The following is a 26309-nucleotide window of genomic DNA, read 5'->3' as shown; positions in this document are numbered from 1 at the left end:
TCAAGTAACGCCTCATGCTTGACTCCGGCAACGGTCTCGGATAAGAGGTATTACACTACAACATAAAACTTATAGATTACTTTACAATTTAATCATTTTATCAATTCTAACTAGAAATTCTATCATTTAAATTCCTAATTCATTTTTTTGTTCAACATGAATCATATTCAAAAATCTAAGAACTTACAAAATTTTAGCTTAAATTCAACAAAACTTTATTCTAAGACTTCCAAAACATCAAAATTAAAAGAAAATGACTTGATTGACTTACCAAATTAAAGCTTAAATCCTTAAACCCTAGTTTTTCCTTTTTCTTTTATTTCTTTCTTTTTCCTTCCCCTGCTTCGAATGGTCTCTGTTTCTTTTCTTCTTTTGTTTCTTTTATTCTTTTATGTATTAGTTAATAATAATAACAATATATAATATTATAATATTATTTAATTCACAAATATCTTTTACTTAAATTATAAGAAAATATTTTATTTTATTACAAGTGTGTTTTTATATATTTTACACATTTATTATTTTATCACCATACAATTGTCTTCATCTTATTCATTTCCTATAATATAATATCTTAACTTTAATTAATATAATTTATAATATTTTAATTAAATAATATTTTTATATTATAAATCAAGAAAAATCTAAGATTTTTCCATGTATTGCCGCCTAATCTTAAGCCATTGGCTTATTTACCTATTTGGTCCCTATTTCTTCCTTCTAATCTATAATTAAACTTTTAACCTTTATTCACTTTAGTCTCTTCTTACTAATTACTCTAAATTAGGATAAATTTACTTAATTAAAACATAATTAGACACACCACTAGACTCATAAATATTTTTAATAATTATCTACAGGTTCAATTTTCTAAGATGGAGGCCCGATACTACTCTTTTCCGATGTCCATGAATTTTGGGTCATTACATTATATGAGTTGATATTGTGTACAACAAGGAAAAAGGACCAAGAGGAGTAGGGAGGAGATCACGAAGGTGCAATAGAGATCGGTTCATCTAAAGAGATTGAAAGCTGAAATACGAACAAGAGGACAAGTTGATCAAGAAGACAATTGCCCGAAGTAACTTTAGAGTGCTAAAAGATCGATCATTTCTTCATTGTTTATTAGGGTATTTATAAGAGAGGTCCTCTTGTTTGTTAGTATGACGTGACATGATATTCATTTAACCCCTCCTAAATGCGTAAAGAATAATCATGTCCTTATATCATGAAACTTTATCAGTATGAGGTAGTTATGTCTAAATGAATTTACTATTGTCTTGTAAGTGTATTCACACAATGATAATATTTACACTTAAACACGGGTGACTTGCCGAAGCACTGATTCAAAGGGAGCCAACACATAGATCAACAATGTGTCTAGTGCTGACACGTGTCTGAATGATAGAAGAATATAACAATATGTTATATGATAAATACTAAAATATTTAGATGAGGTATTCCTAGATTATTGTTTTATTCTATATATTAATTGCACATTAAAATATATGAAAGAATAATAAATATCCAATGGAATGGAGTTTGATATATGGATGCATCAAACATTTATAAAAATCGCAGTGTTATTCAAGTTTTAGCATCCACAACGAAGAGAAATGATAAATTTGATAAAATTTACCTTCGCTCGATTCCATTGCATTCCTAAGTTAACTAGATGAGAACATATAGAAAAGTTTTAACATCCATCCTTAATTTTAATTTTTAAAATTTTTATAAAATTTAAAATCATACATAAATTTTGATTCAATATATAAAATAATTATTAAAAAATGTTGGTAGGAAGAAAATATTTAAGAAAAAGTTTCACATCAAAGAAAAATAAAATCCATAAACAAAGTTTTACCAAGTGTACGTACGGTTGGCAAAATTTTCAAAGGCTGGAGCTTTCTTTGTGGTTGGTATTGGTATAATTAAATTGGAATACTGGTAAGTAAAGTAAAAAGAATGTTAAGTTGGAATTTTGTACTAGATTTTTCGTGTAAAAGCAAAATTGAAAAGAGATTACTTTATCTAAGAAGTGGAACTAGTAAAATTGGTGGTACACATTTCTTAGAACACAGATGAACAATTAATTAAATTAATGAGCTTCGTGACAATACGTAAACCTACATTCCTGAATAAGTTGAAATTGTGTTTAAGTTTCTTTAAAATTATAAAATTATGTGTGTAAATTATTTCTTCTTTGAATCCAAACACATCTTATTATTGATTTTTATCCCATCATTCTCATTGAAATTAATTTTATCATCAAACCTCACTTAAAGAAATTAAACCATATATAAAATCTTGTCCCCTCTTAAAGCATTTGAAACAAAATGTGAGTAAATGTGAAGGCTCTAATCTCATTTCTCAACAACTTCTGTCATCACGTTTTTTTTGTTGTTGAATAAAACGGATCAAAACAGAAAAACAAATACCAACCACGTGTCTCTGTCCTTTTCACAAATTCAATATATGTTGACAATTTACCTACTTTGGTTCCTGATTCAGACAAGTTCTGCGTATCCGAAATTCAAAAACTTCTTTAAGGACTACAAATAAATACCATTTATCATTTTGAGACAAAACCCTCCACGTTCTTAGAAGGAATTTAAAAAAGAAGAAGCATATACTGTGAAATTTTAATTTTAGATTTTATTTCTTACATGAATAAAAATTGCATATATTATTAAAACTAAAATAGAAGCTTATCGCTGTGAATTTTTTAAAAATAGACTGCAGATTTTATTTTTTATCATGAGATAAAGAAAAATGTCCAGAATATTAATAAAGACTTAAAACGTAAAAATATACCATGCTTAATTTACCAGTTTTATCTTCTAAATAAATGCATTAAAACATAAATAAACTGGTAAAATTTTAAGTTCTGATCTCCCAAATCATCTCTTTAAGATTATAAATTAATTTAATGAATTTTAAAAATCTTATATCAAGGTGGCACCATCACTCCTTGGATTCATTATTTATTTATATCAAATAATAGAGTAATTTTTAAAATTTATAATATAAGAGTTACTAGTTCGTATGATTCGATTGAATAAATCATTAAAAAATAAAAAAACTAATTCAATCAGTTTTTAGCTTGGTTCGACCAGTTTGCGGATCAGCTAGACTGATACCTCTCTCCAAACCGATACCCCGGTTGATTTAAACAACTATGATTCTATGTCTCTACACTTAGCCCTCCTACTTTTATTTTTAAAAATGTAATCATTTTATTTTTTGGATTTATAAATCTACTTTCAAATTATATATAACTATAAAATATTTTAATTGAAAAATTAAGTATATTAACTATTTAAACTAATTAATAACACTGAAAAAAATAAAGACGGAATTATATGAGAAATTAAAACATAATGAGTAAATGTATAAAATATAAAAGAAAATGGAAAGAAAAGAAGGGTGGTGGAGGTGTGTTATGAGTCAGCATAGAGAAGATCTTTTCAAGTTTACTTTAATATATAGGTGTAGATTTTATTTCAATAATTTAATACCAAACTAACATGAATAACTTGTTAGATGAGACTCTAACCAACGTGAAAACATAAATCTGCACAACACATCATCAATTAAAAATAACTTGCAATTCTATTTTATTCATTATTCAATTAAACTAATACTCCATTGAATTCTCATAGTATTATTTTAGTATTAATATTTATTATTTTATAAAAATAAAAATATTTTAATAATATCCCTATTAAATTAATGTCCGATTAACTCCTAACTTCATTTCAATTAGAGGCTTTATATAAACATGTAACTATTCATTACTTGCTTGTATTGAACTTAATTTTATTTATCATAATTTGTTTTTAATTTTATTGAATCTAAATGCGTAAGGGATCAATTTCAAATTTATAAATAAACTTTAATTCAATGTGTAATTTATTACATGAACTTTGATTTGTGTAATTATACAAATAAAACTTTAATTCGATTTAATCACACACATTTAAAGAAATAAATATATCAATTTATTTTTATATTGGATTAATATAATTATGTGTATGTAATATATAAATATTAAATGATGTTATATAAATAATTGTGTTAATAATTTGTGAGAATTAGATCAAATTAAAATTTCATATATAAAATTGCACAAAATCAAAATTTATGTATAAAATTACACATTAAATCAAACTTTTCCCATGCAAATTGATTTTTTTTCAAATCACCCCAAAATAAATGAAAAAGTTAATATTTTTTCACTTTGCTGATGTGGCATACACATTGATTGTCACGTGGATAACATGTCATCATTTAATTACTTTTTTAAAATTTTAAAAATTCAAAAAAATTATAAAAAAAACATTTAAATTTTTTTAAAAAAAGTATAAAAATATTTTAAAAATTTAAATTTTTTTAAAACTAATTAAATGTTGCATGTTATCTATGTGGCAATCCATGTGTATGCCACTTTTTCCATCTATTTTGGGATGATTTGATAAAAAATACAAGTTCAATAATTAAAAAAGAAGAAAAATTAAATAGAAAGCTAAAATAATTTTTTTTTTGCAAAGTTGGGAGAAAAAATTATTATATCTTAATATTTTAATAATTTCATTATTATATTTCACGTGTTATTTACTTTAAAATGTTTATTTATTTGTTGGATACAAAAGGTTTTAAATCATTGATCATTGATTAAATGCTAAAGTTACATATTTTATGTAATTAAATTGGTTAATTTATGAGAATACACCACTAATTTTGCCATATTTATTAAATTTTGTGCAGGAATGCAATTTGGGGCTAAATAGAAGAAAAAGGAAACAATTGGGCCAAATTAAAGAAAGAAGCAAAGAAGGAGGGCCAAAGTAGAATTTTTTCAATATTAATTAGCTGAAAATTTTGTTGGCTTGGTGGGGAGATTATTTTGGGATTTATTTTATATCATGGAATAATTTTTTTTCCTTAATTTTCTATGACTAGTTGGCTACTAATTTAGTAAAGCCACTGGTATAAATAGAGGCTACATTGTTCATTTATTCATCAATCAAAATATTAAGCTTTCATCTTTCAATATATTTTCTCTCTTCTTGTCACGATTTCATTTGTTGTTTCTTTAGTTTCTTTTCCTTCAATTTGTTAAATCCTAGCAGCCACCAACTTTAGCCATTTGCAATTCCTTTTTCAAAATTCCATTTTCATTTTCCAATAGTCAACCACCCCACTTTAATATATTTTTCCAACCCCTATACTCAATCACGTCACCAATCCTTCCACCCATTTTTACCTTATCCAATTATGCCCAATACCATCATGTCCCAAACCTTAGTTAACTAAACCCATTTTCAGCTTTAGGCCGGAATTAGCCTCGTCATAACCCGTGAGTTACGAACCCGAGCAATTCAACTCCTAAAATTCCAGTACTTATTACTTCTCCGGATTAAGAGTATGATTTTGTCAGCTCACAGAGTCAAATCAACATTAAGTCAAAAAAGACGTCGTTTGATTTAGTGTGGTTAGATGTACAGTTAGAATTCCGAAAGCACGTTTTTAATCGGTTTTCTGTGAACACATTGGCGTGCCAAGTGGAGATTGTTGTTTGGTCCCGTCAAGGGAAGTAGTAACCGGATTTAAATATCCCACACGGTTGAGGGTATTGGTTCGAGCTAGGCTCTTCTAAAACGCAAAGCTGCTGGAGTTCTAAATCACGAACGTTTCGTGGTTGTTCGATCGGTAAGGGTTAGTTGTTGGACGTTCCATAACTAATTTACACAAGGAAGAGTTGGTGTCCGAGGCGTCCTTGGTAGCTATAACTAGCTTATTGGAAAAGAAGAGTTCATCTAATTTCGAGGATCGGTTCAAAGACGAGGAAAAATCTGTGCCTAAGGCTGAGCTTATTCTAATTAATTTTTCTTCATATTTATTTCACTGTTTTTATTATTCTGTTTTCAACTTTTACTTTTTACGTTATTTTTCTGTTTATTTTAGGTCTTCAAATTTCATCCCCCAAATTTCTTGGGCACGACAGCTGCCCCGACATAAATCTAGTCAAGAGAGCAACAATTTACAGTAAACCCAGTCTTTGAGGGATCGACCCTACTCCCTATACTACTGAAATCGCAAATTAAGCGTAGGTTTATATTGGTGGATTCGACACCCATTAATCATATACGGATAAACTCCATATTATTAACTGATATTATAATTTAAACATCAGATGGATTTGAAACTTTGAAGCACAACTAATATAATCATATAATTAAATTGTTAAAAAATAATTTTATGATAACATATTAAATTAAATTAAATCATTTATTTTAGCTACTACGGATTAAGTTTTAAAGATAACATAATTTAATTAATTTAATAGTTATCATTTAATTAAAACTAAAATCTTAAAATTCTAAAAATATAAGGACTGAAATAATCAAATTTAAACACAAGTATTAAATCCACAAAATACATAAAGTATGAGATTTAATAGCAGAATTTAACCATCAAACATATCACCAACAAGAAATTATAAACAACTATAGCTTTAGCACCCAAAGAACACTAGAAACAACACACATGGTATCAACAATGCTTATGCTATATAAAGGGTTCATAAGTTCTATAAGTAATGGAAACTCCATGGCCATGTTTAGAGCTTGAAATGCAGCAGGGCAGAGGTACCATCAAGGCCTTTTGCATTGTAATAACCAGCATATTCCCTCATGGTGACTTCCCTATATTTTGGAGGATTTTCTTCTGATATTAACTCCTTAATAGGTCCATAAGTTCTTAAATCTGGCAAAAAAAAATGTACTGAAAAAGCAGGCCACTGATACTCTTGGTCCTACACAATTTGCCACTACCCTATGCTCCATACTTCTAAAACCATCATTTGATATTAGCTGCAAAAAAAAAAAACATCATTAGAATGTCGAATTAGTTGCAAAACCAAGTTTATCCTAATTGGCTCATGCAGTTATTCTTAAAAGATAAAAAGCTTTGCTTGTAGAAGGTCGCCAATGTTAACGACTAGTGCACCGGGAGTTGGGGGTACGTCAACCCATTGGTTTTGGTGAAGGATTTGGAGTCCACCAATATGGTCTTGTAGGAGCACGGTGAGGAAGTCGTTGTCGGAGTGCTTTGTTGTACCGAGAGTGAGTTCTGGTTTTGGACAAGCAGGGTAATAATGCGATAACATGCCGAGACCTTGAGTGCAACCCATGTCTTTTAGGTGATCAGACTGCAATCCTAGAGCTTCTGAGAGTAACTCAAGTAGCAAGCAGCCCAATTGCATTACTTGCTTTGAGTACTCCACCATTATATCCCTACATATGTACAAACACACACTTGAATATACATACATACATACATACATACATACATACATACATACATACATACATACATACATACATACACCACTAGATATTATGAGGTTTCCAACTTGGGCACGTAAATAAGTATGGCTCTAATTTATCACTTGGTTGTGGTTAAAAAACCAATTGAATAAAAGTCTATGTAGGACCACTGTGATGTGGACTCTTTTGTATCATGTTCCGGTTATTCGATTCGGAAGGGTGGTAACTGGAGTTCTGTAACTTTGTCATAACCAGGACAAAACACTTCACATATGTAATAAGATACTTGGACACCTCCGGCAACTCATGTGGCATGGGGGGATTAGGAGCCATAAGGCAGAACAGTGTATCTCTCCAGTTAGCTGCTGGTGAACTATAAAGATCGAAATTACTGTTGTAGGCCACCTTTTTTGTACTATAATCCCGAGTGAAGAACTTTTTTTTCGCCTCCAAATCTTGCTCAAAAAACTGAACAACACCATCCTTCATATATTGCAGGACACTCAATGGAATCCCATGGTTCACAACTTGGAAGAAGCCCCAAGATTTTGACGCATTTCGAACTTTGTCGACAATGTTCCGAAGAGTCCCTGGATCTTCCTTCACTCCTTCGAGGTCAATAACCGAAATACTAACATGGACACCATTAGAAACAAATGAGTTCTTGTCTAACTTATCTGGTCTGTAATGGAACATCCAAGGAACATGTTTAATTCCAGAATCAACAAGTCCTTTAACACCAGCTTTTGTTTCATCAAAAGCTTTCAGTTCACTAATTCGGTCATATTCGGGCTTTGATTTCGCCATTAGAACGCTCTTCCTCAGAGCAATTATCAGCAAATGGAAAAAGTCAAAAAATAAAGCATTCAGTGATTGATGAAAATTCAACTTTATAGTAAACCCATCATTTCAAACTTTATAGTAAACCCACCATTTCAACATTCACATAAATTATTGCACACATAGCTTAGGTTTATAAAATAAGATTACAATTAAACATCATTTATCCCCATGGCTAGGTTTAGAGAGCTTGAAATGTGGTAATGGTGAAGTACCACTAAGACCTTTTGAGTTGAAGTATGTAATAAAGTCTTTAACAGTAGTTTCCTTGTATTTTGGAGGGTTGTTTTGTGATAGCAACTCCTTAATAGGTCCATATAATCTTGTATCTGGTACAAGAGCAGTAGTGAAAAAGCTTGCCACTGATACTCTTGGACTTACTGAATTTGTTACTACTCTATGGTCCACACTTGTAAATCTGTCATTTGATATAAGCTGAAGGACAAAAAGAGGGGAGGGGATGGCGTCACGGTGTTGAATATGAACACGTTTTAAGAAAAATGAAGAGTCAGAATGAGATTAACTTGCCTGTAAAAGATCTCCAATGTTAATGACTAGTGTCTCAAGAGTTGGGGGTACATTAATCCATTGATTTTGATGAAGTACTTGGAGACCACCAACATTGTCTTGTAGGAGAATAGTGAGGAAGCCATTGTCTGCATGCTTGCTTGAACCGAGAGTCAGTTCTGGTTGCGGACAGATCGGATAGTAATGGGATAACATGACCAGTCCCTTAGCACAATCTATGTCTTTTAGGTAATCAGGGTTCAGACCAAGAGCTTCAGACAGTAATTCAAACAGCAAATACCCCAAATTCATTACTTGTTTCGAGTATTCAAGCATTATATCCCTGCAAATTGAATACAATTATGTTATGTCATGTCCGTTTAAGAAAAATGACGAGTCATAGGAACATTTTCATGTACCTGAAAACTGCAGGCAATTCTTCTGGTTTGGGAGGATCAGGAGCCATGGAACACACAACTGTATCTCTCCATTTAGCTGCCGGTGAGCTATAAAGATCAAAATTTGAATTGTAAACCACTCGTTTCGTGTAATCCCGAGAGAAGAACCGGCTTTTAGACTCCACGTCTTGCTCGAAGAACCTACGTGCACCGTCCTTCATTTCCTCCATGACATTCATTGGTATCCCATGGTTAAGTACTTGAAAGAATCCCCATGTCTTGGACGCGTTTCGAACTTTCCCGACGATCTCTTCACGAGTAGTTCGATTTTGCTTCACTTTTTCGAGGCCTATAATGGGAATACTTGTTGTTCCAATAGGGTCGGAAGCGTGTAAATTATTGTACTAAAAAATCACACAAAGTTCAATTCCCAGGGAAGAGAGGTGGATCACATGGATCTCTTAAATACCAAGTCTTTCCTTAGACAGAATATCCCTTCTATAGTAATTTAATAGCACAATTAAATACTACTATTATACCCTCAAATATTGAAAGAAAAATAGGACAAGAAAGAACACAAGAGATTTAACGAGGTTCGGTAAATTATACCTACGTCCTCGGGCACTAACACCAGATGATAACTTTACTATCTCCAAAGTATTACAAACAAATAGAATTCCTTAAGAATTCTCAAATGGGAGATGAGAGAAAACTAAGAGAGAAAGATTGGTTGGGATGATTGAAATGAGAAATGAGAAGGCCTATTTATAGTTGAGGTTTAAGGACCAAACAATAAATAGCCCATTATCTCAAGGACCAAAAAAAAAATTATCCCATGCCACTTTTTCAAAGTCAACTTTAGGGTGCTAAACTTGCACCACTTGGATTGTTTTCCATTAAAATTGTCTGCCATTAATCATAATGTTAACAATCTCCACCTTGAAGATTTGATTAGGATAATCACATCTTCACACACTTCCTTCAACTCCCCAAATTTGATAAAGCTATCTTTTGTAGTGCCTCCAAATGCACTCTCGAGCGCCATACACCTGAAGGTGCTCAAATTCTCAGGATGTTAATCAAGTTCAAACAATGATTAAACTTGATTGTTGTTACCACCTTGGTCATCGTATCTGCGGGATTATCTGCTGTTGGAATCTTCTGAAGTAGAATTTTTTCTTTTTCAAAGACTTCCCACACAAAGTGATATCTTACGTCGATATGCTTGGTTCTTGAATGATAGACTTGATTTTTCGCTAAATGAATAGCGCTCTGACTGTCACAATATAAACTTATGTGACTTTGAACAACTCCTAAGTCTTTCAACAATCCATTAAGCCAAATAGCCTCCTTAACAGCTTCTGTAACTGCCATATATTCTGCCTCTGTAGTAGACACAGCTACTGTAGACTGTAAGGTAGACTTCCAACTCACTGGGGCTTTCGCAAGAGTAAACAGATACCCCGTAGTTGAACGACGTTTATCTAAATCACCAGCAAAGTCGGAATCAACATATCCAACTACAAACTGACTAAGTGCTTCATCCTGTTCAAAAATTAAACCAACATCTACGGTTTTTCGAAGATACCGTAGAATCCATTTCACAGCTTGCCAATGTCCTTTTCCAGGATCATGCATATACCTGCTCACAACTCCAACAGCTTGTGAAATGTCAGGTGTAACACCCCTTACCCAATACCGTTGCCGGAGTCGAGCATGAGGCGTTACTTGACTTAACTTAAAAGTTCGGGGCATAAAAATTTACTTTCAAATTTAATTTCATCATTCATAATAAAGCTGTCCACCTGTACAGCAGTCACTAAAATAATTATAATTAAAGCTACGAAACTCGAAATTTATATCCGTAAATTTTCCCTGAAACTAGACTCATATATCTATTCACCATAAATTTTTCAGAATTTTTGCTTTAGCCAATTAGTACAGTTTATTAGTTGAAGTCTCCCCTGTTTCACTAATCGACTATCCTGACCACTCATCACTAAAATTTAATTATATCTTATTAAAGGCTTCATATGGTGATTAAACTTATTTCTACTGAAAATAGACTCATTAAGGAATCTATACATATAAATTATAACTCATAATTCCTTCTGTACAATTTTTAATGAATTTCTAAAGTCAGAACAGGGGACTTCAAAAACATTCTTGCCCTGTTTCACTAAAATTCAAATATCTAAAAGTATATAATTCTTTTGCTTACTCAACTTCTTTTATATGAAAGTAGACTCTTTCAGCTTTAATTTCATATCTCACTCAACTTCTAATTCTATTTCCACTATTTTTGGTGATTTTTAAAAATTACATCAATGTTGCTGTCCAAGAACTGCTCCATTGCAATTTTTTTTTAAAAATTCAATATAACCCCTTTATAATTGTCTAACCTTCCCTGCAAATTTCAAATCACAACCAATTCCAGTATTTCATCTACTTCATTTAAATACTAATTAAGTTCAACCAATCAACCATTTCAAACTAAAAACATGTATATATTTCGATATCTAACGCAACCATAACATTCAAATTTACTTTTACTTCAATTCCCTATACATGCCATATAAATCCAAAAAGTTGCTTAACATAAACTACCGGAGTATATCTGGATAGTGTGATTCTTGATGTAGATCCGATCCTCCGAATGTATAAATACGTTAATCTACAAAAATAATAAACACACACATGTAAGCTTATAGAAAAGCTTAGTAAGTTCATAGGCATAAAACATAAATCTTACCAAACACTTGTACACTTATACAATATACACCATTACTAAATTTACCTGTCAACCACAATCTTTGGTGAGTTCCTTGGTATAAACTCACTACTACTTATTCTTTTACCATCATTCCTTTGGGCCCATTTGTCACTTACCATCCTTGATCAAAATTAAGGAACGGTTACGGAAAATTGAGTACTTCACTTTCACTTTGACATATGACCTCTTATCACTTGTCCTTGATCAGATAAGTGTAGCTAGGCTACCACTTATCACTTTGCCACTTGATCAGATAAGTGTAGCTGAAGCTACCACTTATCACTTTATCACTTGATCAGATAAGTGTAGCCACTTATCACTTTGTATCTTGATCAGATAAGTGTAACCACTTATCACTTTGTTTCTTGATCAGATAAGTGTAACCACTTATCACTTTGTTTCTTGATCAGATAAGTGTAGCCACTTATCACTTTGTTTCTTGATCAGAAGTACTCAAATCCGGTGTTCCACTTAATTTGATCATTTATTCGATTTTCACATTTTTATTTTATTCTCATTTCAACAATAAATACATTTCATCATACATTGTATAATTCATGAAATTAACATTTAATCATTAAATTTCAGCCATATGAACTTACCTGGATCGATTTGCAGAATTTGTAAAAGTTCAGGGACTAATCGGCTACTTTTTCTTTTCCTCGACTTGTTTCGGGTTCTCGATCTAAAATGCAAATTTATTCATTCATCAGCATTTAATTCGATTCTAATTCATTTCACAATTTATGCCCTTTAATTTTCGAAATTACACTTTTACCCCAAACTTTACAATTTTTACAATTTGATCCCTACTCAATTAACCCCTCAATTGATCTAATTTTTCTCAATTAACACCTTTCCAACTATTTTAGACTACTACATAGCCTTTCATACTCAAAACCGCAACACCAAACCTTAATTCCCAACTTTTTCACAATTAGGTCCCTAAAATCAATTTCTATCAAAATTACTTAATAAAATCATCATATAACAAAATTAAAGCTTCAATTCCATGTTTATTCATCATAAAAATCCAACACTCATCAATGGTAACTTTCAAAATCAGCCATGGAATCAAAAACTAATGAAATAATTAGTTGGACCTAATTGTAAAAGTATCAAAATCACAAAAATTAGAAGAAATAATCAAGAATTAAACTTACGTGATTCAAAAATATGAAAAACCAGCTTATTCCAGACCTCCTATGGCGTTTTTGCTGATAAATTATGAAGAGATCTCTAGATTTTTCACTTTTGTCTTTGTTTTAAATGTTTAATTTGTTAAGTTTCCAATTTTGCCCCTGTTTCTCCTTACATTCTGCTGATTTTTTTTTTACCCAACCGTCCAGCCCATATAATTTGGGCCTAATTGCCTTTTAAATCCCTCCACTTTAGTCACTTAAGCTATTTAATCACAATTTAACAAATTTTACACTATTCCCAATTTAGTCCTTTTTAGTTAATTAACTATCCAAACGTTAAAATTTTCTAACGAAACTTTAATACCAACTCAATGACACTCTATAAATATTTATAAAAATATTTATGGCTCGGTTGAAAATCTTCGAGGTCTCGATACCTCGTTTTTTTTATTTTAATTATTTTAATATTTATTCCTAGTACACTATTCACTATTTCAAAAATTTTCCTAACTTCACATTTAACTTATACTTACTAAATTTATAATATTTTCTACTCGTTTGTCAGATTTAGTGATCTCGAATCACCATTCCGACACCACTAAAAATTCAGGCTATTACAACTCTCCCCCCTTTTAGGAAATTTCGTCCCCGAAATTTCGTACCTGGAAATAAATTCGGATACTGAAATTTCATCAATTCCTCCATTTCCCAGGTTGCCTCCTCAGATCCATGTCGATTCCATAGCACCTTAACTAGTGGTACACGTTTATTCCTCAACTCTTTAACCTCCCGAGCTAAAATTTTCACCGGTTCCTCTGAATAAGTCATGTCAGGTTGGAGCTCTATTTCCGTATGAGGAATTACATGTGATGGATCTGATCTGTACCGTCTGAACATAGACACATGAAACACATTGTGAATATTTTCAAGTTCCGGGGGCAAAGCCAATCTATAAGCTACCGGACCGATTCTTTCAATGATTTCATACGGCCCGATAAATCGTGGGCTGAGTTTTCCCTTTCTGCCGAACCGCAAAACTTTCTTCCACGGTGACACTTTCAAAAATACACGATCACCCACACTAAACTCTATATCCCTTCTCTTCAAATCTGCATATGATTTTTGCCGATCGGAGGCAGCTTTTAAACAATCTCGAATAATACAAACTTTTTCTTCAGTTTCCTGAATCAAGTCCACTCCCACCAGTTTCGATTCACTTAATTCAGACCAATATAATGGAGTTCTACACTTTCTTCCATACAGAGCTTCAAACGGTGCCATTTTAATACTAGTTTGATAACTATTATTATAAGCAAATTCGGCTAAAGGTAAATACCTTTCCCAGCTGCCGCCGAACTCAAGTATACAACACCTTAACATATCTTCTAAAATCTGAATCACTCGCTCTGACTGCCCATCTGTCTGGGGATGAAAAGCTGTGCTGAAATTTAATTTGGTGCCCAGAGCCTCCTGTAATTTACTCCAAAATCTCGAGGTAAATCTCGGATCTCGATCCGAAATAATAGATATTGGTACCCCATGTAACCTCACTATCTCAGACACATATAACTCCGCTAACTTTTCAAGCTGATAATCTGCTCTGACTGGAATAAAATGTGCCGACTTAGTTAACCGATCAACAATCACCCATATCGAATCTTTCTTCTTCGGAGTTACTGGTAATCCAGATACAAAATCCATCGTGACATGTTCCCATTTCCACTCTGGAATCATAATGGGCTGTAACAACCCTGTCGGTACTTGATGCTCAGCTTTCACCTGTTGACAAATCAAACATCTTGCTACATATTCACAGATTTCTCGTTTCATTCCAGGCCACCAATACATTTTCTTCAAATCACAATACATTTTTGTACTCCCCGGGTGAATAGAACACATACTACTGTGAGCCTCTGATAAAATATCATTTTTCAAGTCTAAATTATTTGGAACACATATTCTATTACGATAATATAACATACCATTTTCATCAATGGAGTATTCTGAGCTTAACTCATTTTGAACCATCTGTCGTTTTAGCATCAATTTTGGGTCTTCATCTTGTAATTCCCGAATCCGTTGAAAGAACACAGGTTTAGCTTTTAATTCCGCTAGTACAGAACCATCCTCATTAATAGATAAATGAGCACTCAATGCCCGTAATGCAAATAATGATGATTTCCGACTAAGTGCATCTGCTACGACATTTGCTTTCCCTGGGTGATAGTCAATAACAAGATCATAATCTTTCAACAACTCTAACCATCGTCTCTGTCTCAAATTTAACTCTTTCTGAGTCATTAAATACTTCAAGCTTTTATGATCAGTATACACATAACATTTCTCACCATATAAGTAGTGTCTCCATATCTTCAAAGTAAACACGATCGCTGCCAATTCCAAATCATGTGTAGGATAATTCTTCTCGTGCGGTTTCAGTTGTCGGGAAGCATATGCCACCACTTTTCCTGACTGCATAAGTACACAACCCAAACCACTCAGAGACGCATCACTATATACTACAAACGGTACGCCCGATTCTGGTTGAGTCAACACTGGAGCCTCTGTCAACATCTTTTTCAACTGATCGAAACTCTGCTGACATTCGTCTGACCATATAAATTCAACATTCTTTTGTAGTAATCGAGTCAACGGTAAGGTAATCATTGAGAAATCTTTGACAAATCGGCGATAATAACCTGCCAATCCTAGAAAGCTCCGTACTTCAGTAACATTCTTTGGAACTTTCCAATTTACCACTGCCGCTATCTTACTTGGATCCACTCTTATTCCATCAGCTGATACAATATGACCCAAAAACGCAACTTCCTGAAGCCAAAATTCACATTTGCTGAATTTCGCATATAACTGTTTCTCCCGCAAAGTCTGTAATACAATCCTTAGATGTTGTGCATGATCGGACTCTGTCTTTGAATAAATCAATATATCGTCAATGAACACAACCACAAATCTATCCAAATATGACTGAAAAATTCTATTCATCAAATCCATAAAAGCAGCAGGAGCATTGGTTAAACCAAATGGCATCACCAAAAATTCATAATGACCATATCGAGTTCGGAAGGCAGTTTTTGGCACATCACACTCTTTAACTTTCAACTGATAATACCCAGATCGAAGGTCTATCTTGGAAAATACTGCAGCACCTTTCAACTGATCAAACAGATCATCAATACGAGGCAAAGGATATTTATTCTTTACCGTTACCTTATTCAACTGCCTGTAATCTATACACAGTCTTAAAGAACCGTCCTTCTTTTTCACAAACAAGACAGGTGCTCCCCAAGGCGACATACTCGGTCTAATGAACCCTTTATCTAATAACTCCTGCAACTGCGCCTTCAACTCTTTTAACTCAGCTGGAGCCATTCTGTACGGTGTCACTGAGATAGGAGTTGTTCCGGGGATCACATCAATTACAAATTCAACTTCTCTATCAGGTGGTAGACCGGGTAACTCTTCAGGGAACACATCAGGAAATTCATTCACCACTGGCACTTGTTCGAGCTTTAAATCAGAACCCCGAGTATCAAGGATATAGGCCAAGAATGCTTCATTGCCTTTGCGTAATAATCTCTGAGCAGAGAGAGCTGAAATAATTCTGACTGTATCGCCCATGTTTTCTGACCCAACTGAGATTACATCTCCTGTTTGACATTTCAAACTGATTTGCTTATCACGACAATTCACCACCGCATCATGTCTCATTAACCAGTCCATCCCCAGAATAATGTCAAATTCCCGAAAGGGTAACAACATCAAATCAGCGGGGAATTCATAGCCTTTCACTTTCAGTGGACAATTACGACATATCAAATTAACCATCACACTATGACCTAATGGATTTGTAACTTGTATATCAAATTCAGTGGACTCAACAAATAAATTCTTTTCAGATGCTAACATAGTGCAAATATATGAATGAGTAGATCCAGGGTCTATCAATGCATAAACAATAACATCATAAAGATAGAAAGTACCAGCAATTACATCAGGAGCCGTAGCTTCTTCCCTTGCTCGAATGGCGTAGGTACGTGCTGGTGCTCTATTCTCTGATCGACCAACTGATTCCCTCGTACCCGAACGGGTAGTCCCTGTAGCACTGCTCTGGCCCGAACGTCTACTTCTTTGAGGAATGGTTCTCTGTATCTCTTTCTGTTCCACTTCATCTTTTTGCAGCCGAGGACAATCTCGAATAAGATGATCAGTAGCCCCACATTTATAACAAGCCCCCATCTTAGACCTGCATTCTCCGAAATGATATCTTCCACAATATTGACACTTAGGTCGTGAAGCATTCTGAACACTGCTCACACTTGCTACAGGTCTATCGAATACCCTGAAATCAGATTGTCTTGGTCTATCTCTGCCCGATCTCCCCGTCACTGATGTAGTTCGATTAATTTCTTCTCTAGATTTCTTCACTGGAAAATCTGAAAATGACTTAGAAGCACCTCTTTTGAATGGCTCTTTACTTTTTCGATCCCGCTGCATTTTTCTGTTGTATACTTCTTCAAGCTTTTGAGCACGGTCTGACAGAACAACGAACTCTCGTATTTCATTACCCCCAATCATCATTCTAATTTCATCATTTAACCCTTCTTCAAACCGGATACACATTTCTTCTTCAGTAGGTACAATGTCTCGGGCATATTTGCTGAGGTAGACAAATTCTCTTTCATATTCAACTACTGATTTATTTCCCTGTCGTAGGTCGAGGAATTCCCTTTTCTTTTTATCCAAATACCGTCTGCCCACATATTTCTTCTTAAATTCATTTTGGAAAAATTCCCAAGAAATTTTCTCTGCCGGAACCACAGCCTCGATCGTCTCCCACCAACTATAAGCTTCTTCTTTCAACAGAGACACAGCACATCTCAAATAGTCATCTGGTGAGCAAGCTATTTCTTTAAAAATTCTTATCAAACTCTGTAACCAATATTCAGCTTTGACGGGATCATCATCAGTCCTTCCCCGAAATTCTTCGGCTCCAAGTTTTCTAAGCCTTTCCAATGGAGAACGCTTACACCGGGGGTACCATCGATGGAGCAGTAGGGGGAGGAGGTGGTTCAGCCTGATTTCTTTCTTGCCTCATTTCAGTATACCACTGATTCATAATCCCATAAATCATATTCTTTAATTCATGCTCTCGCATTTGGGAAATCGGAACATCACTGCTTGCTCTTTGTTCAGAATTCTGTGCTCTACTGTTAACTTCTTCTTGATCAGTACGTTCAGGTATATTTGACATCTTTATAATCGGAGAGTATCTATAAAAATAACAAAGATTAGATCGGATCATACACATCACACTATCACAGATTTATATGGCATGTATTTCTAAACACTTTACACTTCACACATATTCCGAGGACCGGCTAAACCAGGCTCTGATACCAATAAAATGTAACACCCCTTACCCAATACCGTTGCCGGAGTCGAGCATGAGGCGTTACTTGACTTAACTTAAAAGTTCGGGGCATAAAAATTTACTTTCAAATTTAATTTCATCATTCATAATAAAGCTGTCCACCTGTACAGCAGTCACTAAAATAATTATAATTAAAGCTACGAAACTCGAAATTTATATCCGTAAATTTTCCCTGAAACTAGACTCATATATCTATTCACCATAAATTTTTCAGAATTTTTGCTTTAGCCAATTAGTACAGTTTATTAGTTGAAGTCTCCCCTGTTTCACTAATCGACTATCCTGACCACTCATCACTAAAATTTAATTATATCTTATTAAAGGCTTCATATGGTGATTAAACTTATTTCTACTGAAAATAGACTCATTAAGGAATCTATACATATAAATTATAACTCATAATTCCTTCTGTACAATTTTTAATGAATTTCTAAAGTCAGAACAGGGGACTTCAAAAACATTCTTGCCCTGTTTCACTAAAATTCAAATATCTAAAAGTATATAATTCTTTTGCTTACTCAACTTCTTTTATATGAAAGTAGACTCTTTCAGCTTTAATTTCATATCTCACTCAACTTCTAATTCTATTTCCACTATTTTTGGTGATTTTTAAAAATTACATCAATGCTGCTGTCCAAGAACTGCTCCATTGCAATTTTTTTTTAAAAATTCAATATAACCCCTTTATAATTGTCTAACCTTCCCTGCAAATTTCAAATCACAACCAATTCCAGTATTTCATCTACTTCATTTAAATACTAATTAAGTTCAACCAATCAACCATTTCAAACTAAAAACATGTATATATTTCGATATCTAACGCAACCATAACATTCAAATTTACTTTTACTTCAATTCCCTATACATGCCATATAAATCCAAAAAGTTGCTTAACATAAACTACCGGAGTATATCTGGATAGTGTGATTCTTGATGTAGATCCGATCCTCCGAATGTATAAATACGTTAATCTACAAAAATAATAAACACACACATGTAAGCTTATAGAAAAGCTTAGTAAGTTCATAGGCATAAAACATAAATCTTACCAAACACTTGTACACTTATACAATATACACCATTACTAAATTTACCTGTCAACCACAATCTTTGGTGAGTTCCTTGGTATAAACTCACTACTACTTATTCTTTTACCATCATTCCTTTGGGCCCATTTGTCACTTACCATCCTTGATCAAAATTAAGGAACGGTTACGGAAAATTGAGTACTTCACTTTCACTTTGACATATGACCTCTTATCACTTGTCCTTGATCAGATAAGTGTAGCTAGGCTACCACTTATCACTTTGCCACTTGATCAGATAAGTGTAGCTGAAGCTACCACTTATCACTTTATCACTTGATCAGATAAGTGTAGCCACTTATCACTTTGTATCTTGATCAGATAAGTGTAACCACTTATCACTTTGTTTCTTGATCAGATAAGTGTAACCACTTATCACTTTGTTTCTTGATCAGATAAGTGTAGCCACTTATCACTTTGTTTCTTGATCAGAAGTACTCAAATCCGGTGTTCCACTTAATTTGATCATTTATTCGATTTTCACATTTTTATTTTATTCTCATTTCAACAATAAATACATTTCATCATACATTGTATAATTCATGAAATTAACATTTAATCATTAAATTTCAGCCATATGAACTTACCTGGATCGATTTGCAGAATTTGTAAAAGTTCAGGGACTAATCGGCTACTTTTTCTTTTCCTCGACTTGTTTCGGGTTCTCGATCTAAAATGCAAATTTATTCATTCATCAGCATTTAATTCGATTCTAATTCATTTCACAATTTATGCCCTTTAATTTTCGAAATTACACTTTTACCCCAAACTTTACAATTTTTACAATTTGATCCCTACTCAATTAACCCCTCAATTGATCTAATTTTTCTCAATTAACACCTTTCCAACTATTTTAGACTACTACATAGCCTTTCATACTCAAAACCGCAACACCAAACCTTAATTCCCAACTTTTTCACAATTAGGTCCCTAAAATCAATTTCTATCAAAATTACTTAATAAAATCATCATATAACAAAATTAAAGCTTCAATTCCATGTTTATTCATCATAAAAATCCAACACTCATCAATGGTAACTTTCAAAATCAGCCATGGAATCAAAAACTAATGAAATAATTAGTTGGACCTAATTGTAAAAGTATCAAAATCACAAAAATTAGAAGAAATAATCAAGAATTAAACTTACGTGATTCAAAAATATGAAAAACCAGCTTATTCCAGACCTCCTATGGCGTTTTTGCTGATAAATTATGAAGAGATCTCTAGATTTTTCACTTTTGTCTTTGTTTTAAATGTTTAATTTGTTAAGTTTCCAATTTTGCCCCTGTTTCTCCTTACATTCTGCTGATTTTTTTTTTTACCCAACCGTCCAGCCCATATAATTTGGGCCTAATTGCCTTTTAAATCCCTCCACTTTAGTCACTTAAGCTATTTAATCACAATTTAACAAATTTTACACTATTCCCAATTTAGTCCTTTTTAGTTAATTAACTATCCAAACGTTAAAATTTTCTAACGAAACTTTAATACCAACTCAATGACACTCTATAAATATTTATAAAAATATTTATGGCTCGGTTGAAAATCTTCGAGGTCTCGATACCTCATTTTTTTTATTTTAATTATTTTAATATTTATTCCTAGTACACTATTCACTATTTCAAAAATTTTCCTAACTTCACATTTAACTTATACTTACTAAATTTATAATATTTTCTACTCGTTTGTCAGATTTAGTGATCTCGAATCACCATTCCGACACCACTAAAAATTCAGGCTATTACATCAGGCCTCGTACACACATCGCATACATCAAACTCCCAACTGCATTAGCATATGGGACTTTTACCATATATTCTCTTTCTTATTCAGTTTTCGGAGATAATTGAGCACTAAGTTTCAAATGAGAAGCAAGTGGGGTACTTACATGTTTTGTGTTTTCATTTACACCAAAACATTGTAATACCTTTTTCAGATATTGCTTCTGATTTAAACAGAGCTTGCCTCTCGGTCTATCTCTACTTATCTCCATGCCGAGAATCTTCTTGGCCTCACCTAGATCTTTCATCTCGAACTCTTGATTCAACTGAGCTTTCAGCTTATCTATATCATTTTGGCTCTTCGAAGCGATTAACATATCATCAACATACAAGAGTAGATAAATGAAAGATCCGTCATAAAGCTATCAAATCGCTTGTACCACTGCCTCGGGGATTGCTTCAATCCATATAGCGATTTGTTCAGCTTACAAACCCAATTTCTACCACCAGCATCTGTGTATCCTTCGGGCTGAGTCATATAGATCTCCTCTTCTAACTCACCATACAAGAAAGCCGTCTTAACATCAAGTTGAGCTAGTTCCAAATTTAACTGTGCTACCAAGGCCAACAAAATTCTAATGGAGGAATGCTTCACAATAGGGGAAAATACATCATTGTAGTCAATTCCCTCATTCTGAGCGTAGCCTTTAGCTACCAATCTTGCTTTGTAGTGAATATCCTTCTTGCTAGGAGATCCATCTTTCTTTGGGAATACCCACTTGCATCCGATTGCCCTTTTACCTTTCGGTAATTGCGCCAATTCCCAAGTATTGTTCTTCAGGAGAGACTGCATTTCTTCATCCATGGCGCTTTTCCATTTATCACTTTCTAAGCTTTGCATTGCTTCTTGATAAGTGATAGGAATATCATCAACAACGGGAAGGGCGTAGGCCACTATATCAGTAAATCGAGCAGGTTTACGAATTTCTCTCCGTGGCCTTGCAACTGCAACTGGTTCTGGTGTACTTAGTGGTTCTTGGGTCAGAACCTCTTCAACCTCTAATTCCACCATTGTGGCTGGAGAATTAGACTTATTAACTGGGCAAATCCCCATCTGCTCAAACTCCACCTGTTTTGGAGTACACTCCACCTGCTGTGGAGTATTGCTCGTCTGAATATCTTTATCTGCTACCTTTTTCAATGTGGCAGATTCATCAAAGGTAACATCTCTGCTACAGATCATTTTCTTTGTGCTTAAGCACCAAAGACGAAATCCCTTCACTCCAGAAGTGATTCCCATAAAGAGAGCTTTCTTTGCCCTCGGATCTAACTTTGACTCCTTCACATGGTAATATGCAGTGAATCCAAACACATGTAAGGAATCATAATCTGTAGCCGGTTTTCCAGACCATACCTCCATAGGAGTTTTTCTTTCTAATGCAGATGATGGCAAACGATTAACAAGATGGCCAGCGTATGTCACAGCCTCAGCCCAAAATTGCTTGCCCAACCCAGCATTGGACAACATACATCGAACTTTCTCCAGCAATGTTCGATTCATACGCTCTGCCAATCCATTCTGCTGTGGTGTATCCCTAATTGTGAAGTGTCGAACAATACCATACTCTTGGCACACATCGAAGAACAGATCACTTTTATATTCCCCTCCATTGTCCGTCCTAAGCCGCTTGATTTTCTTGCCAGTCTGGTTTTCGATCATAGTTTTCCATTTAAGAAAAACTCTAAGCACTTCATCCTTAGTTCTCATGGTATACACCCAAACTCTTCTGGAAAAGTCATCAACAAAAGTAACAAAGTAGTGTTTTCCTCTCAATGAAGGTGTATTGGAAGGCCCCCACACATCTGAGTGAACATATTCTAAAATACCTTTTGTATTATGGATAGCAGTGCCGAATTTCACTCTCTTTTGCTTTCCCAGAACACAATGCTCGTAAAATTTTAATTTGCAAGCCTTTGCACCTTTCAACAATCCTTGCTTTGCCAGAATTTGCAAGGATTTTTCGCTGGCATGTCCCAACTTCATATGCCACAACTGTATTGAGTCCAATTCTTTGTTGCCGGAAGCTGCAGCGACTGCTCCAATAACTGTACTACCTTGGTAGTAATACAAGTTATTTTTCCTGATGCCCTTCAATATCACAAGTGCGCCAGATGTCACTTTCAAAATCCCATCTCTCATAGTAACAACTAAACCATTGGATTCCAAGGCTCCCAATGAGATGAGATTTTTCTTCAAACTGGGCACGTACCAAACATCAGTCAGAACTCTAGTTGATCCATCTTGATTCTTTAATTGGATTGAACCTATCCCAACAGTTTTACAGGCATTGTCATTGTCCATATAAACAACTCCTCCATTTAGTTCTACTAAATCAGAGAACCACTCCCGGTTAGGGGACATATAATAGGTACAACCCGAATCCAATATCCACTCATCTGAATGGAACGACGATGATGATGCAACCAGTGATAGTTCAGAGTCACTAGTATCATGCTTTGCAACACAAGCATCTACAGCAGCTTTTCCCTTATTCTTCAGCTTTGGACAATTTTTCTTCCAGTGGCCTTTCTCATGACAAAAGGCACATTCATCTTTCCCGAGTCTGGACTTTGACTTTGATCTCCCCTTTTGAGTTTTCTTCCGAGTGTATGAACGACCTCGGACTACTAAAGCTTCTGTATCTCTGATTGAGTTTTTCTGTTTGTCCTTCTTTCTCTGTTCATAACTGTATAAGGCCGCACAGACTTCGCTCAGAGATATATCACTCCTGCCATGAAGTAGAGTAGTTTCTAGGAACTCAAACTCCTCAGGAAGTGACCCCAACAGCATCAAAGTCAAATCTTCATCTTTGAATGTCTCATCCATATTCAGCAAATCAGTGACTAACTGATTAAATTTGGTGATGTGATCATTCATTGTGGTACTTGGGACGTATGTGAAGCGAAACAGTCTTTTCTTCAAGTGGAGCTTATTTTGACTGTTTTTCTTCAAAAATTTTTCTTCAAGGGCCACCCACAACTTATTTGTAGAAGTCTCATTTGAAAAAGCATACCTCTGCTCTCGAGAAAGGCATGATCGAATTGTGCCACATGCCAACCGATTGATCGCCTTCCAATCTTTCTCCTGTACATCATCTGGTTTCTCTTCATCAATGGCAATGTCTAGACCCTGCTGAAAAAGGGCATCTAAAACCTCACTTTGCCACATACCAAAATGGCCCGTGCCATCAAAGATCTTCACGGCCAATCTTGCATTTGCAATTGTCGGTCTTGTCCACATGGACGATGTTGAAGCTCCTACACCGACCGTTTTCTCCATAATCTTTCAATATACCTAAGGAAATCTTTTCTGATGTGGAAGATCAGTTTAAACTGCAACCACAGAGCATACTACGATTAACCTTCGGCTCTTGATACCACTTGTTGTTCCAATAGGGTTGGAAGCGTGTAAATTATTGTACTAAAAAATCACACAAAGTTCAATTCCCAGGGAAGAGAGGTGGATCACATGGATCTCTTAAATACCAAGTCTTTCCTTAGACAGAATATCCCTTCTATAGTAATTTAATAGCATAATTAAATACTACTATTATACCCTCAAATATTGAAAGAAAAATAGGACAAGAAAGAACACAAGAGATTTAACGAGGTTCGGTAAATTATACCTACGTCCTCGGGCACTAACACCAGATGATAACTTTACTATCTCCAAAGTATTACAAACAAATAGAATTCCTTAAGAATTCTCAAATGGGAGAAGAGAGAAAACTAAGAGAGAAAGATTGGTTGGGATGATTGAAATGAGAAATGAGAAGGCCTATTTATAGTTGAGGTTTAAGGACCAAACAATAAATAGCCCATTATCTCAAGGACCAAAAAAAAATTATCCCATGCCACTTTTTCAAAGTCAACTTTAGGGTGCTAAACTTGCACCACTTGGATTGTTTTCCATTAAAATTGTCTGCCATTAATCATAATGTTAACAATACTAACCTGTATGCCACATGAAACTGAGTTATTCTCGAATTGATGATGAAACATCCTTGGAACATGTTTGATTCCAGAATCAACAAGTCCTTTTACACCAGCTCTTGTTTCATCGAAAGATTTCAATTTGCTTAGTCGATCGTATTCGGGTTTTCGAGTGGTGGGATCTTCTTCATCGGTACACTTGGACTTGGTTATCAGTGAGTAATCCATTTAGACTACTCAAATCTTATGCTAACAAGCTCATCTTAATATGAATATATAATGGTAAACCATCACAGTTATGATATTTTTCTATAGCCAATGAGAAAATGATACAATTTCATGAAGTAGATGATTAGGTAGCTTGAAAAATCAAACTATTGGTGTTTTTAATGGTGTACAAATAATGGACCATTAAACCCAAGGTATGGGACACATAAATAGTCACTAATCATATATAGTGGGAAATATGATTTCGCTTTCCATCTTTTTCCACATAAACCTCTTATCATGCAAAGTGATAATGTTTAAAATATGTGTTGTTGATAAATTTTAAATTTAGTTTTTGTAAATTTAATTTTAGCAATTTACTCCTTCTATTTTTTAAATTTTTAAATTTAGGTTTATTTATTAGCACTGTTTAAATTATTTTGTTAATTTCACATTCATTACAATATTATTTTTTTAATTACATGATTGCTAGGTGAATTTTTATTTTTTTATTTATTTCATACTGTCACACTCATAAATTTAATAAAAAATTAACCTTATTAATAATTGGAGTTGACTTTTGAAATCTAAAAAATAGTCAAACTAACTTCCATAAAAAAAATAGTATAAAGATTAAATTTTAAATTTATAAAAATACATAAATTTATTGTATATTTTAACTGGATCTCACATGTTTAATGATAGAAATTGTTTTTGAGCCTCTGGTCCATTTAGATACTGGAGATGCAATTTGGAGGCAAAAAACTAAATTTTAAAATAATCAAATTTTATTCGATTAAATAAATAATTAAAAATTTATAAAAAATAAAAACGATATAATCGTTGAATTTAATTA

General features: G+C 33.7%; 1 protein-coding gene and 1 pseudogene across 1 annotated transcript; both read right to left on the bottom strand.

Moving 5' to 3' along the window:
• Positions 1-6625: 6625 nt before the first annotated feature.
• LOC107929094 (1-aminocyclopropane-1-carboxylate oxidase homolog 1-like) lies at positions 6626-8141 on the bottom strand (annotated as a pseudogene).
• A 192-nt stretch (positions 8142-8333) lies between these two features.
• Positions 8334-25474, bottom strand: LOC107929066 (1-aminocyclopropane-1-carboxylate oxidase homolog 3). The gene is made up of 5 exons (XM_016860404.1): positions 25268-25474; positions 24073-24077; positions 9101-9442; positions 8703-9024; positions 8334-8609 (listed from the first exon to the last, which is right to left on the bottom strand). Exons 1-5 carry the CDS (start codon positions 25472-25474, stop codon positions 8334-8336), a joined length of 1152 nt encoding a protein of 383 aa, XP_016715893.1.
• Between the last annotated feature and the right edge of the window lie 835 nt (positions 25475-26309).

This window comes from Gossypium hirsutum, chromosome D09 (assembly GCF_007990345.1).
Source record: "Gossypium hirsutum isolate 1008001.06 chromosome D09, Gossypium_hirsutum_v2.1, whole genome shotgun sequence".
Taxonomy (NCBI): Eukaryota; Viridiplantae; Streptophyta; class Magnoliopsida; order Malvales; family Malvaceae; genus Gossypium; species Gossypium hirsutum.
Note: the sequence above shows the minus strand (reverse complement) of the source record. Positions and strands in the feature narration are given on the sequence as shown.

Coding starts and splice junctions, on each gene's coding strand:
- LOC107929066 (XM_016860404.1), bottom strand. CDS start 25,474: ATGGATTACTCACTGATAACCAAGTCCAAGTGTACCGATGAAGAAGAT. Junction 9,025..9,100: donor GAATTGCCTGCAGTTTTCAG/GTACATGAAAAT, acceptor TTCAATTTGCAG/GGATATAATGCTTGAATACT. Junction 8,610..8,702: donor ACATTGGAGATCTTTTACAG/GCAAGTTAATCT, acceptor TTTGTCCTTCAG/CTTATATCAAATGACAGATT.